This window comes from Abramis brama, assembly GCF_963993115.1.
Source record: "Abramis brama genome assembly, chromosome: 10".
Taxonomy (NCBI): Eukaryota; Metazoa; Chordata; class Actinopteri; order Cypriniformes; family Leuciscidae; genus Abramis; species Abramis brama.
Window position 1 is genome coordinate 9,570,815 of NC_139972.1, and position 13,387 is coordinate 9,584,201.

Consider the following 13,387-nt stretch of genomic DNA (forward strand, 5'->3'; position numbering starts at 1 on the left):
TTACAAGTTTCAAGTCAGCAAGTATTTTACTCGTACTTCATGTAGGTTTAACCCTTGTGTGGTGTTCATATTTTTGTCATTCAGCCAGTGTTCGTGGGTCTGGTGGACCCGCTGCATGTTTGGGTTTTCACAAACACAATCAAACAATTTTATGTTAAAATACTCAACAGATGTTTACTTCATCCCAATTACACGCAATATAAACAGCATATATGGTTAATATTTTCTCTTTTCCTTTGTTAGATCACATTTAAGAATTGCAACCTTGTGCGGGAACGGCAGGGGTAGAAACACAAAACTCACTCTCTCACACTTACACACAATCTCTCTCTCGCACGCACACACACACGCACACACACACACACACACACACACACGCACGCGCACACACACACACACACACACGCACGCACACACACACACACACACACACACATTTGTACAGTGTGTGGTCATTGAAAATGTGTTCTGATATATATTCTTCACAGAAAATGAGCCAAGGCCAATGAGTCTGAGTTTGAAAAAATAATTAATCGTATCATATTTTCTTTTGATAAAGTCCTAAAGACCCGAACACAATACAAGGGTTAAAGATGCACTAGACCTCAACACCTGAGAGACACGAAAACCAGAAACTGTTGATTTGTGAGGAGATTAATCACATGTTTATTTTCTAAAATCAAAATAAAACTGAACACCTCAAAATTGCTATAAATCAAGGTTCATATAACAGTCTCTTAAACGCCTACAGACTCTCAAGTCTCAGTTAGGCTCAAGTGCTCAAACAAACAAACAAAAAGATATCCTTCAAAAAGTTCTCTTCAATATGACAGATACATCAAATAATGTATACTCAAAGCCTGGTTGCACTGGATGTGCTGGTTTCGGCCATATCACCGGCTGTAGTCATGTTCTCATCTCATACATGAAACACCTGTGATTCACAACTACCTGCTAATACACTCACATTCGCGTAAACTAGCCTTGTTGATGAGTTTGGGTGAGTAAAGGCAAAACGCACAAGATATAGTTCCCTCAGTGGCCTGTAGATGGCGATATTCTTTTGTAACAGAAATAAACTGCTGCAGAAAAAGTTAGGTGCCATGCAAAGGCTGCGTCCGAAAACTCGGGCAGTGACTTGTTGCCTCGCTGCCCTATCAGGCAATGACTTTACAGACAGCGTCTGCGCATTTCGGACAGACTTCTGAGGACGCGTGACAGTTTAATGATCAACAGCAAAATAGAGCGAGCTTTGGTGAAAAGTAGTATTTAATAGTATTTAATGACTACAATAGTAAATTCTCGCTAGAAATATTGCTCAGAAATGTACATTTACACACAAACTGATGACCAGACGCAACTTTCAGACGCCATCTTTATTTTTCTAGCTCAACTGTCACAGAATGGAACGTACAGGATCTGTGTTGCCTTCAAATATCCATCAGATGAAGGTTTCTCAGGAGAAAGGAAGAGAAACTAACACTGGATTCGGACGTGCCTTGATGTCCTCAGACCTTGGAATACGTCCTCTTTCAGATGCAGACAGAATGTAACGAGTAACTGCATTAAATCAAATCAAATCAAGTATATTTGTATAGCGCTTTTCACAATACAGATTGTATCAAAGCAGCTTCACAGTATTAAAATAAAATAATACAACAAAGTTTGTTTCTAGTGGAATTTATTGATTGATAGAATAAAATTAAATATCCCCAAAATATCCCCAACTGAGCAAGCCAAAGGCAACAGTGGCAAGGAACCGAAAAACTCCATCAAGTGACCTAATGGTGTTACTCATCACAAATGTATTGGAGTAAAGAGTACATACTTATTCAAAAATGTAGTCAAGTAGAGAGTAAAAGTTGCTAATATCTTTGCTACTCAGTAAAGTATAGTAACTAATTACATTTACTTTAATACTTTACACCACTGCAGATAACTTTGTGAATTGCAAGCTTGCCGTTTGTTGACCACTGCAAAATTATATGTGAAACTGAAACACTTTTGTAATCACTCAGGATCTGCTAAATATATATTTTTTTTACAAATTACTACAATCTTATATGCAGTGTTGAGGAAAGTTAATTTTAACGAGTATCCAATATTACAATATCATGTTATGGAAAGTAATGTGATGCGTTACTTTTTCTCACCTGGGCTGGGCTTGCTTGAATTTTTATTTTAATATTTGAATTAAGAATTAAAATTTGTAAAATAATATGTTTTATAACTTTTAACTTTCACTTCCAGTTTATTTTTCATTTTTACTTCCAATAAAACAAGTCTTTTCCTTCTCAAACTCTCCTGTTCATGTGCAGTACTTATTTACAAATACAAGATGGACGTCATCTTAAAAATATTATTCAAAACCCTATTCTGGCATTTGCGTATAGGGCATTTATCACCTGAAAAGCAGCAGAGCATTATGGAAGCGAATTACAGCAGTGACGAAAATGAAAAGCTGAGCAGTCAAGCAAGAAACACTGAACATGCCAGAATCCTCTAACATCCTCACCTTCATGTGACTTCCAGAGGAGATGTAGCAGCACAAATGAGGATAGCTTTTCATTAGAGAAGCGTTCCACTATGCTGAGCTGCTTTGGAAGAAATGATGTTCGGATCACGGTGGTTTCTATTGAATTTTGCTGTTCTCAGATTCAGAGAGCGGATGCATCTGAACCTGAATATAGTTTTTATCATTCAAAACACAGTTCAAAACATTTCTAACCTTCAGAAATATACAACAATACACAATGGGTTGGACCTTCAAGCAGAGAGAAATGATATGATTGGCTGACCTGTTGACCTGTTATATAATCATCCAATCACAGACCAATTAAACAAACATGCATCTTAGAATCTGGGAACAAACTGGGCACAGTTTCAGAAAAACTAGATGAACCTTCATCATCATGCATGAAGTTCATTCAGATTTCAACCGGCTTCTCATTGGCAGATATGTCTTCAGCTCTGACATCATCGCTGGGGTTTGGGTAATGAGATGCTAATCAAATGAAGGCATCAATCAAAAGCGTGACTTTGACAAATTGCACAATTCGCCGTGAAGTGGAATACATCGGAATTAATTGATTTCAGGCTCGGGGTTTGTAATGTTTGCGTGTCACACGGACAACCTTGGTGTGTCTTTGAGACTATAAAGACATATTTCACTTATGGACTGAAACTCCATTAACATATGAAACAAATGCACAAATTCTACTTAAAGCTGCATAATACAAATGCATCTTCAAATAAATTGACAGGGCAATGGGGCTAAAATGCCACCAATATTAATAAAAATGCTTCCAAAAACCAAGATATGGTGAAAGACAAAGTCTCCGTATAAGTTCTTGTTTTTAAAGGTCCCGTATTATGCCCCTTTTCACAAGATGTAAAATAAGTATCTGATGTCCCCAGAGTGTGTATGTGAAGTTTCAGCTCAAAATACCCAACAGATCATTTTTTACAGCATGTTTAAATTGTCATTTTTGGGGGCTCAGAAAAACGCACTGTTTTAGTGTGTGCCCTTTAAATGCAAATAAGCTGCTGCTGGACGACCCAGGGGGCGGAGCCTCATGAGCTCACGCTCAGTCTGTCAGGGCAATTTCATCTCACGGAATGATGATAATATCAGAAACTCTCAGTAACGGTGTTCATTTCGAGTCGGACAATAATGCCTACAGAGTCAGAGTGCTGTATAGAGATGAAACAGGTATGGTTTAGTAGTTTAATTACGGTTATTATAACGTATTTGTCATCTGCTTGTATGTATCCATTATTTATTAATAGCCTACAAGTCTGCTGTCTGAATGATGATCAAACATATACTGATGAGTTTAATAAAGTTTATTGTACATCACACAAAAGATGAAGCGTCAGTTTTACTTCAGAAAATCACCTTAAGAGCTGAGTAAACACAGTAAGTTATAAGAAGTGCGCAAGTAGCCTACATAAACGAATTTCGGTAGAGTTGAGGGAGCATTCCTGTGGGCGGAGGTTAGTCAAAAAACGGTTCTACTGACGTCATTAAAGAAGGAAGTAGAGGGATGTAGTCCAAACGAGCCGTTCGATGTAGGCGACTTCTGTTAAATAAAATATCTCGCTTGGCATTGAACTTTGAGCTTTATAATTTTACAGATATTATTTATGCTCTAACAACAACATTGCACACTAACTAAAGTTTGAAACATGGGATCACGAAGAACGGGACCTTTAATACTTAAGCAATATCACACGAGCAAAAGTGCTGTGTTCACGAATATCAGCACGTTTGGAAATCAAATGTGATATTGATTTTATACAACAGTTCAATAAACAATAAGTTTATAGGCTATTAGATGACTTACATTTTAGAGATAATATTGTCGGTTTTTCCTCTGTTTTGCCAACGAAAATAGTTCCAAACAGTAAAGCCATTGCGCTTCTCCGAGCAACACAGTTTCAGTTTCGTTACTGAATGAATCCGTGTTATTGAACGAATCGGTCTAATGAGTGACTCGCGACTTTCAGGGCGGGCTCTGTGGTATCTGATGTAAGGTGAGTGATCTGCACGAACACAAATCCTCTTATCTCGCTGACATATTGACGGATTTACAAACGGTTTGGTTTCTTACAAACGTTATTAACGTGGCTATAATTCCGAATGCTTGAACATGTATGTTATAATTATTCATATGTATGCAGTGTCATAACTACATCTCTGACGTTTATAACAAACCAAACCGTTTGAAAATCGGTAGAAAACTGAGCAAGTTATGGTTATTTTAAAAGTACATGCAGCATTAAAACACAATGTTACGAGTGAGCGAGCTGACTGTGGCAAGATGGCCGTCACGTGCGGACGTCGACCTCCATTGGCCTTTATATGGCCATCTAGCCTTTATTATATGATATCTATGGCCTCTACAGGCAAGGTCTGAATCTGAACATTCCTGATGGCAATATCAGTCCTTCAAACCCACTAGCGCCACCTATAGTTCAAAACCTCACATACACTACTGGTCAAACGTTTAGAGTAATTAAGATTTTGAAAGAAGTCTCTTATGCTCACCAAGGCTGCATTAATAAACAGTGATGTTGTGAAATATTACAATATAAAATCATTTAAAATGTTATTTATTCCTACTATAAATCAGCATATTAGAATGATTTCTAAAGGATCATGTGACACTGAAGACTGGAGGAATGATGCTGAAAATTCAGCTTTGATCACAAGGATAACAGTTCTTTTTAAATTGTAATAATATTTCACAGTATTACTGTTTTTACTGTATTTTTTCGATCAGCCTTGGTGAGCATAAGATACTTATTTTCAAACATTAAAATAAAAAACATCTTAATTATCCCAACCGTTTGACCGGTAGTGTAGGCTTTAACTTTTGAATCAAATGGCCTAGAAGCAAAATTGTGATTTTTGGTGAAGGCCATCTTGATCTTCCTGAAATCTGTGTCATATAACCCTGAGACTGTGCCAGTGTGTTGCTGTGAGAGTTGTGGACATGAGTGTTGAGTCTCAGAGACGGACTTCACTGTGATGTGAGCCAACAGCTAAAGGAGCGAAGGACAAAGATGCAGTTGTTCCCTCCATTCATTCAACATCCCACTATCCCACATGACTGCATCACAGTGTGTGTGTGTGTGTGTGTGTGTGTGTGTGTGTGTGTGTGTGTGTGTGTGTGTGTGTGTGAGTGTGAGAGAGAGACTGAGATGTCTCTGTTCTGGGTACCTGATCTCTAGAACTGGCCAATAAGATGCTTTAGGCTTGTTCTGATTAAAAATACAGAATAAACAGAGAAATTAAAATCTTAATTAAATAATAATCTAAAATTTTAATTAATCCCAAAATCTAATCCAATGCAGTTAAACGATTGTTTTGAATGAAATAACAGCATCTAATTAATCTGATCATGAACATCACAGTGATGCTTTCCAAAATGCACTGAATAGGCTATCACAAAATGTTCTGAAAAAAAAAAAAAAAAAAAAAAAACATGGTCATATTTCACATAAGAATTAAATAAAAGAAATAAGTACCTTTTTTGCATAGAGGAAATAGAGACTTATTTATTTTCATGACAATTTAGCACATTTAACCTCCCTCCCCCTAATACATACATATATATATATATAATTATTTATGTATTTATATTAAAATGTTAATATTTATATTAAAATATTTTAATATAAAATGATTACAAATATATATATATATATATATATATATATATATATATATATATATATATAAAGAATTATTACTAATGCTGTTCTGCAGCAATTATCAGTAGGATTTTAAAAAACAGTAGGTTTTACATTAATGAGAAGTGTAAATGTGAATGTAAATAAATGTAGTCAGCATCTCATAATCAAACTGTTAGTAATATATTCCTCAATGCAACATCCTCGCAGAGCTTTGGCAGGGTCACGCCGAGGGTCTCTGAGCAGAAAGCAGATTAGCCCGGCGTGTTTAACATGCTTAACAGGGACGATTTCTCAGTATTACCCAGCGACTGGGTATCTGACCCAAAAGCTGAGAGGACTAATTGAAACGCTAACCATATGGAGCAGATTAAAGGTTTGCAGAGAAAAAAGATTAGATTCGACCTCAGACCAGGAGAAATTATACAGCGGATTAAACGCACAAAGAACATTATTAAAGGCTCTAAAGAAACACAATCAGCCACCTCTGGTATACCAATCCATAAATCTCAATTGTTATTTAACTAGTTAACAACCACACTATGTTGTGAACAACATCACACAATCTTTACAACTCTGAGGTCAACCGTCCTGCTGAGTTTTGCCCCAAACCAGATGAAACTCGCCTCTCTGAGCTCTCTAGTAATCCTGAAGACCTTGGCCATGTCCGAAATCACCCCTTTACCCTTTAATAGGGAATTATTTGAGGGGACATCCATTAGTAGTGGTGCCCAAAACCATAGTGGACGTTATCTAGTGCACTCATTCAGTCCAACAAACGATGTACACTTAACGGCTAGAGAATACCCATAATGCACTGTAAGGGTCGTGCCGAATTGGATGCCGATTGAGCCGAATCTTCCATTTATTTTCCAAACTGCTGGTCTAATGTGGCTATAGCCTTTTTAATTGATTATTAAATTGTTTAATTAAGGTTTGTGCATGCCAGTTTCCATGACAGAGTTCAAGATAAATCTTTTCATTACGACTGGAGCTGCCAGTTTGCTTAATTTCAAATGATTATTAAACTGCAAGCACAAACTATGCAAAAGCAGCCGTCAGTGTCTGAATCCACTCACTCGTTTTCATTCACTCCCTCATTTTGCAATATTAGTGAAGTAATGTATAGGGAATAGTGAATCAGGGTATAGGATGCGGTTTCGAGCACAGGTCTTGATTTGCTTGTTCAGGTGCGTTTCATCAGGGTTGAAACTCAGGAAAGTGGACCTCGAGGGCCAGAGTTGAGCTTTACATTAATTATGCATTACCAAACTTACAACATTCATACACTGGACTGCATTAAATCAGAAGCATTACTGGTCAATAAATACAACAACAGATCATAAGAAGCTGTTAGATTAACCTGCATTTTAGCATATCTGTCCAGATCCCCACTCTCTCTCTCTCTCTCTCTCTCTCTCTCTTTCTCTCTCTCTCTCTCTCTCTCTCTCTCTCTCTCTCATAAAACAATAGGATTAGATGGAATGAACTGGAAAGTCCAATGAAAATACTGCAGCTGGAAGCATCACCTCATACATGCACAAAAGAGGCACACAAATTAATGACTCAGGTTGAGAACTTATGGATGATATTCAGTTCAAATTGTGCTTCTAGAAAATTATAAAAAATAAAAATAAATTGTGTGTGTGATCATAAAACTTAACATATTCTGATTCTGCTGCATTAGATTCCAAATAGACGGATTTAGTTTTACTATCCCCCAAAAAATGTGTCAATGACATTCTACCTCTTATGCAATTTCCATTATTGACATTTATCACCTCAGGATTGTTAAAAATAATTTTCTAATAAGAAAAATCATATGCAATCATATGTGATGACCAAAATTTAAGTTGCGTGGGGTCAGAGGTCACTCTACCGCTGGACCTAGACTCGCACGACTGTTACCGGAAGCCAGTGATTACAGTTTATAAAGTTATAAATATGGTTATTTTTTCTTACAAAAACGCACCACTTCGGCTTCAGAAGGCCTTTATTAACCCCCAGGAGTCGTGTGGTTTACTTTTATGATGGATGGATGCGCTTTTATGGGCTTCAAAAACTACCATTCACTCATATAGTTTGGAAGAGCCAGGATATCTGATTGTGTTTGGCTGAAAGAAGAAAGTCATATAAACCTAGGATGGCTTGAGGGTGAGTCAATTATGGGATAATTTTCATTTTTTTGGGTGAACTAACCCTTTAAATGTCAAAAAAAGAAAAGAAAAAAAAATAGAATACTTTAATATGGATAAATAAGGGACCACTTTTATATCGCATAGAAGCATGAGGCACACGAATTAAAACCTAAAGAAGTTTTAATGCAATGACAATTTTTTGAGCAACTTCAAGTGTCCAGAGTTTTGGAGACACTGAAATGGCCGAAATGAAACAAACAAACATCACAGTCCAGAAATGTTAATTCCACACACAGCTGTTATTAACGAAGGGCTTTGAAACTCACCGATTCTCAAGACCTGCTGCGCGCTGAGACTGACCTCTGCCATCAGACACAGCAGGATGAAGCTCACACCTGTCCCCTTCAGCACGGGACACCTGCAGGAGACACACTCAACATACATATCCTTCTTCTTTGTGTATCCATACAGGAATGATTTCCATCCGAGCAGCATCTTTCCACTCACTCGTACTGGTGGGAATCACCCATCCTCACATCCATAGGTGCTAACTGGGCATCACTTTCCAGAATAAGTCATCCCTTCCCGCGGTGCTTTCAGGACATAGTGGCGTTTCTGACAGCCAGGGACCGCGCGACTCCCAGTCCGTGCGCGCGAGCTCAATTGAGGGCACTGGCGACTCTCTGATCCGCAAACATGGATCCGTTGTTAAGATTAACTTCAAATCTGGCAGCAGTCGACCTCGACAACGTCTTTGCTCTTTGGTACACCGAGGAAATGATTAAATCTTGTGCTGGCGCTCTGATGGAAACGCACATCTGCCAGCAGATTAAATACCCGTTTATCTGTCACTCGCTGTCTGTGATTTCGCCAAAGGGGAAGACACCTTATTCAACAGCAGTTAACCCACTTTTAATAATATATATATTTTTAAAACAATCGCATTATATAAAAATTACTAATAAAAATAACTAAAACGACCAGGTCAGAAGTGATAAGCAGCTGTGAGAAGTTTGTGAACTAGGCTACTGATGGAGATTTGATTCATTCCAATGATTCAAATCTTAAACAAGCTCAGTAAAAAAAAAAAAAAAAAAAAAAAAAAAAGATTCGATCGGATTGATCAGTGGTTGATTTCGGAATAGAATACTAGGCCTACTCTTACTATTTCTGCTAAATAAAAGTATGGCAGTGCAATTTCGGTAGTGTACGGAGCCATGGGACATGGTGAAGAAGAAAAAAATAAGATGGGAGGAAAAATTATTTGGCAACGCTTTTGCGTTCTCTCGCAAATGTTTTGCATTCCCCTGAGAAACTTTGCATTCCTTTACAAAATGTTTGCTTTGCCCTGAAAAAATTTGCATTCACTCGCAAATAAACATTTTTTTTTTTTTGCAAGCAAACGCAAAGTTTCTCAGGGGAACGCAAACATTTTGCAAGCGAACGCAAAGTTTCTCAGGGGAACGCACAACATTTGCGAGAGAATGCAAAATCGTTGACATATTATTTTTCCTTCCGTCTCATATTTTTTACCACCAGGGGCTCCGTAGTAATGCGCTATTATTCCGAATCCAGCGTCTTTTGTGTGTCATGGGTGAGTAATTAAATCTTCACTCAACCGATTCTTTAGAACGAGTCGCTCGCAAAAGTCTGTCCCTGTCCCAAATGGAACACTTCATATGTACTTTCAGTCTAGTGGACTTACAAAGGCTGCATGTGTCCGTTAAAGGTGCCTTATGTAAAAATAAATAAATTCATACTCCACATTCCATACCAGATGGGGGCAGTATACCTCCAGAAAGTGAGTTGGTCTACTCTAGAGTATGAATATCTTCAAGCTACTCCCCTTCACCTTTACCAGTGAATATGTTCATATTCGTTTTGTTCATATTACATTTTTATTGTTAGTTTGAATTACATTAATTTGACAGACAGCATTCGCTGATGTTGACCAAGCTAGCGCCAACGTAACCAGAGCTTCCAACTCTCACGCATTAACCGTGAGACACACGCAAACACTTTTCACACGCTCTCACCCCACACATCAATTTTCTCACGCACAGAAAAATCGCGAAGCAAAGAGGACACGGAGACCGACAGACTAGACAGAGCAGGTTAGTTATGATATAAAAAAATCTCAGCTCTCAGATTCTGTCAATTAAATACCGTTTTGGCGCTTGTAAATGTTACACGACAGATCCCTAGCGCATGTGAACCGATCATCTCTACTAGCTAATAGTAAAAAAATCACGAACACTGAAAGATACAGTAACGTTAGGCTACAACTTACCAAAATGTATTCCTCATACATAATATCGACCAATCAGTGTTTTTTATCATCGTGAAGAGGTCAATAACACAGCTGGAGAACAATTATGTCAGATTTACCTCAGGAAAGCCATTTAATATACATAATATAGGTCACGTAGTTGGCAAGAAAAAAAGAGCAATAGAGATTGTGCTATGTGTACTATATTACAATACTGTATTTATGAACGTTATATACGTTTATCGAACAGCCTTCGATACATTTCTATGTTATAACTTCCCGAAAATCTACACAAACATATAAAACAAACTTCTAACGAAATACTAACAGCATCTTACTTACCAATCCAAACGAAATGTTGCAAGTTCGAAGTCAAACCTCATTTTTTTCATGTCCATTAGTTGTCTCCAGCGATGGAAAGCAGTGCCAATGTTTACTCTGGTTCTGTTCCTTTTTTATCAGATTTTATTTGAATGTAGTAGTGGGCAGTAGGCTACTTTCCACACGATTGACATCAGGTTCAAGTACGCCCACAAGCCGTGCGAGTTATTCGTGTATTGCATGTTTGGCTGGTGGTTGTGTTGCCGGCATACCGCCTCCCATGGCCGAAACTGGTATTACGACACCTGTCGGGCCGTGGCTATTAATGCTAATGCTAATTGAGGTTGATATCTCTGCAGCACTATAACTTGACATTTTTTTAATGACATCATCGCCCTTATTTCTTCTCATTCTTTTGATGCATGTAGCTCATTTTTTGGATATTTTTACCTCAATTTTTACATAAGGCACCTTTAAGTCCATCAGACCATCAGCGAGCTCAGCAGCAGACTTCTTTCCGACAGTCAAAGTGGCATTACGTCACGGAAGTGCAGACTCGTAGGAACACAGCTAGTGTTTAGGGTGCCATTTGGGACATGGCCTCCAATCGGGAGCGAAGAATGAGCAAACGTGTACGTTTTAACCATTTAGTACCATATGCCTTTCCAAATGAAGAAACATTATTCTTAATCAAAATGCAGTCTACGAGCCATCTAGAGAAGGAGTAAGTATCCTAAAAATGTTTTCCCACAAATGTCAAAAAACAAAATTCATAATTTTGTCCTTCATTTTATCAGCTGGACATGTATTTTATTAAGCAATAGAATAATATATTTCTGTGTTTTGGACATCAATAGGCCTAAAGGTCCCATCACACAAAGAATGATAACTATAGTAGCATACATCAACACACAATACTGTTCAATCTAAAGATGCGTTCACGCCATGTAGTAATTACCGTAATTACGAGATTACGACTTGTAAAAAGGGTTTTCGCATCCTCGTAAAACTCATAATTACAACTGGCCATTTTCTGAGAGCGCCCACATAACCGTCATTTCTCCGTTTCAATTTGGCAGTGATAAGTAATTACCATAGAAGTGCATTATTCCGAGTCCGATGACGTTAAAAGCACCAAAAAGCCTTCACGTGCTTGTAGAACTTGTAATTACAACATGTAAACTCGTAATTTTGACCACTGCAGATTTAAGGTGTGTTTGACTTGAAGCAACGATGTGACCGATCAGTGTATGATATCATAGTACCACGAGAGCGATTCCAAAGCATACAGAGCTTTTTATGGCAATTACAACATGCTATGAACACAAGAGTAGTTTGTCGTTTTAAAGGTGCAGTATGTAATATTTACAGCTAGGGGTTGAAATAGCTACTGCAACCCAATTTTAAAATATTTGAATTTGGATTCCTTCACCCTCCTCCTCAGACTCGACGCTCACGTGGGTTGACAGATTAAGGACACGCAACAGGAACGAGTGCTATTTACAATAGAAGGCGACAAGCTGTTAACTGTAAGTTGATGAGTTGAATTATACTCGTTTTAATAAGCCTTGTTCATAGAGCTTTTTTGATGGATGCAGAGGTTTTTAAGGTCATGTAGAATCTGCAAACTCTTACCCAGTTCGTTTGCTGGCTTCCATCTCAGTGTTTTCCACCAACTGGCAACCCGGGGTGTCGAAACACTATTGGTTAAATTGGCAGTGGGCGGAGTCACACAGACCAAAACAAAAACAAACATTCAACACAGAAAACACATTTCAAAGCAGAATAACTGGCTGTAGAATTGTTTTCCGGAGAAACAAGTATGTGAACTTATCATGTTTCCTACATATCTGCAAACATATTATGGCATTTTTATGCTTTACTACAGTCCAAAAAAAACTAAAACAAAAAAAACATAACATACATATGGCACCTTTAAATGCTTGAGCTCTTTAAACAGGATGGATTCTGATTGGCTGTCTACAGTATGTTTTTATGGTTCATCTTAAAAGTTGGTTCATCTTTTTTTGGGAAAAAAAAAAAACTTTTTGAAAGTGATTCATCCACTCTGGATCTGGTTTAAGAGGTGATTGCTACCCGTATCCTTTAGGTCTTTGTGACAGTGGGTTTATTTGGCATTAGAGGGATTACAGAGACAGGATCTGGATCACAGATCATTTAGAGAGGGAGGATAGCCTACAGTTCAGCCCCTGTAAACAGAGCCAGATAAAGCATGACGCTGGTTAATGCATTTACAGGATGATTTACTCTAGAGGTGTTTACTTTGACAACACACTCGCCTATAAATTGTAATACATATTTTGTTGTCATTGTTTGTGTATTTCTTTATAGTTCAACAAAGGGAAGAAATCTCTGTAAGCTGTTTTGCAATTCAACTTACACTTATCAAAATGACAACAAAAAATAGATGAAATCCCCAATAAGCTACACTTGTAAATGG

General features: G+C 37.7%; 1 protein-coding gene across 3 annotated transcripts in view; it reads right to left on the reverse strand.

Annotated features, from left to right (window-relative positions):
- The window catches only part of grik1b (glutamate receptor, ionotropic, kainate 1b), a 36,561-nt gene extending 27,427 nt beyond the window's left edge, over positions 1-9,134 (reverse strand). For 2 of the 3 annotated variants that reach the window (XM_084125960.1, XM_084125959.1), the window contains exons 1-2: positions 8,844-9,134; positions 8,663-8,754 (exon numbers count right to left, since the gene is read on the reverse strand). In XM_084125960.1, coding sequence (XP_083982086.1) covers positions 8,663-8,754; positions 8,844-8,878 — 127 coding nt within the window. In that variant the 5' untranslated portion in view covers positions 8,879-9,134. Of the gene's footprint in view, positions 1-8,662 lie in introns of all 3 variants that reach the window. The other variant, XM_084125958.1, reaches the window with a different exon arrangement.
- Positions 9,135-13,387: the final 4,253 nt, after the last annotated feature.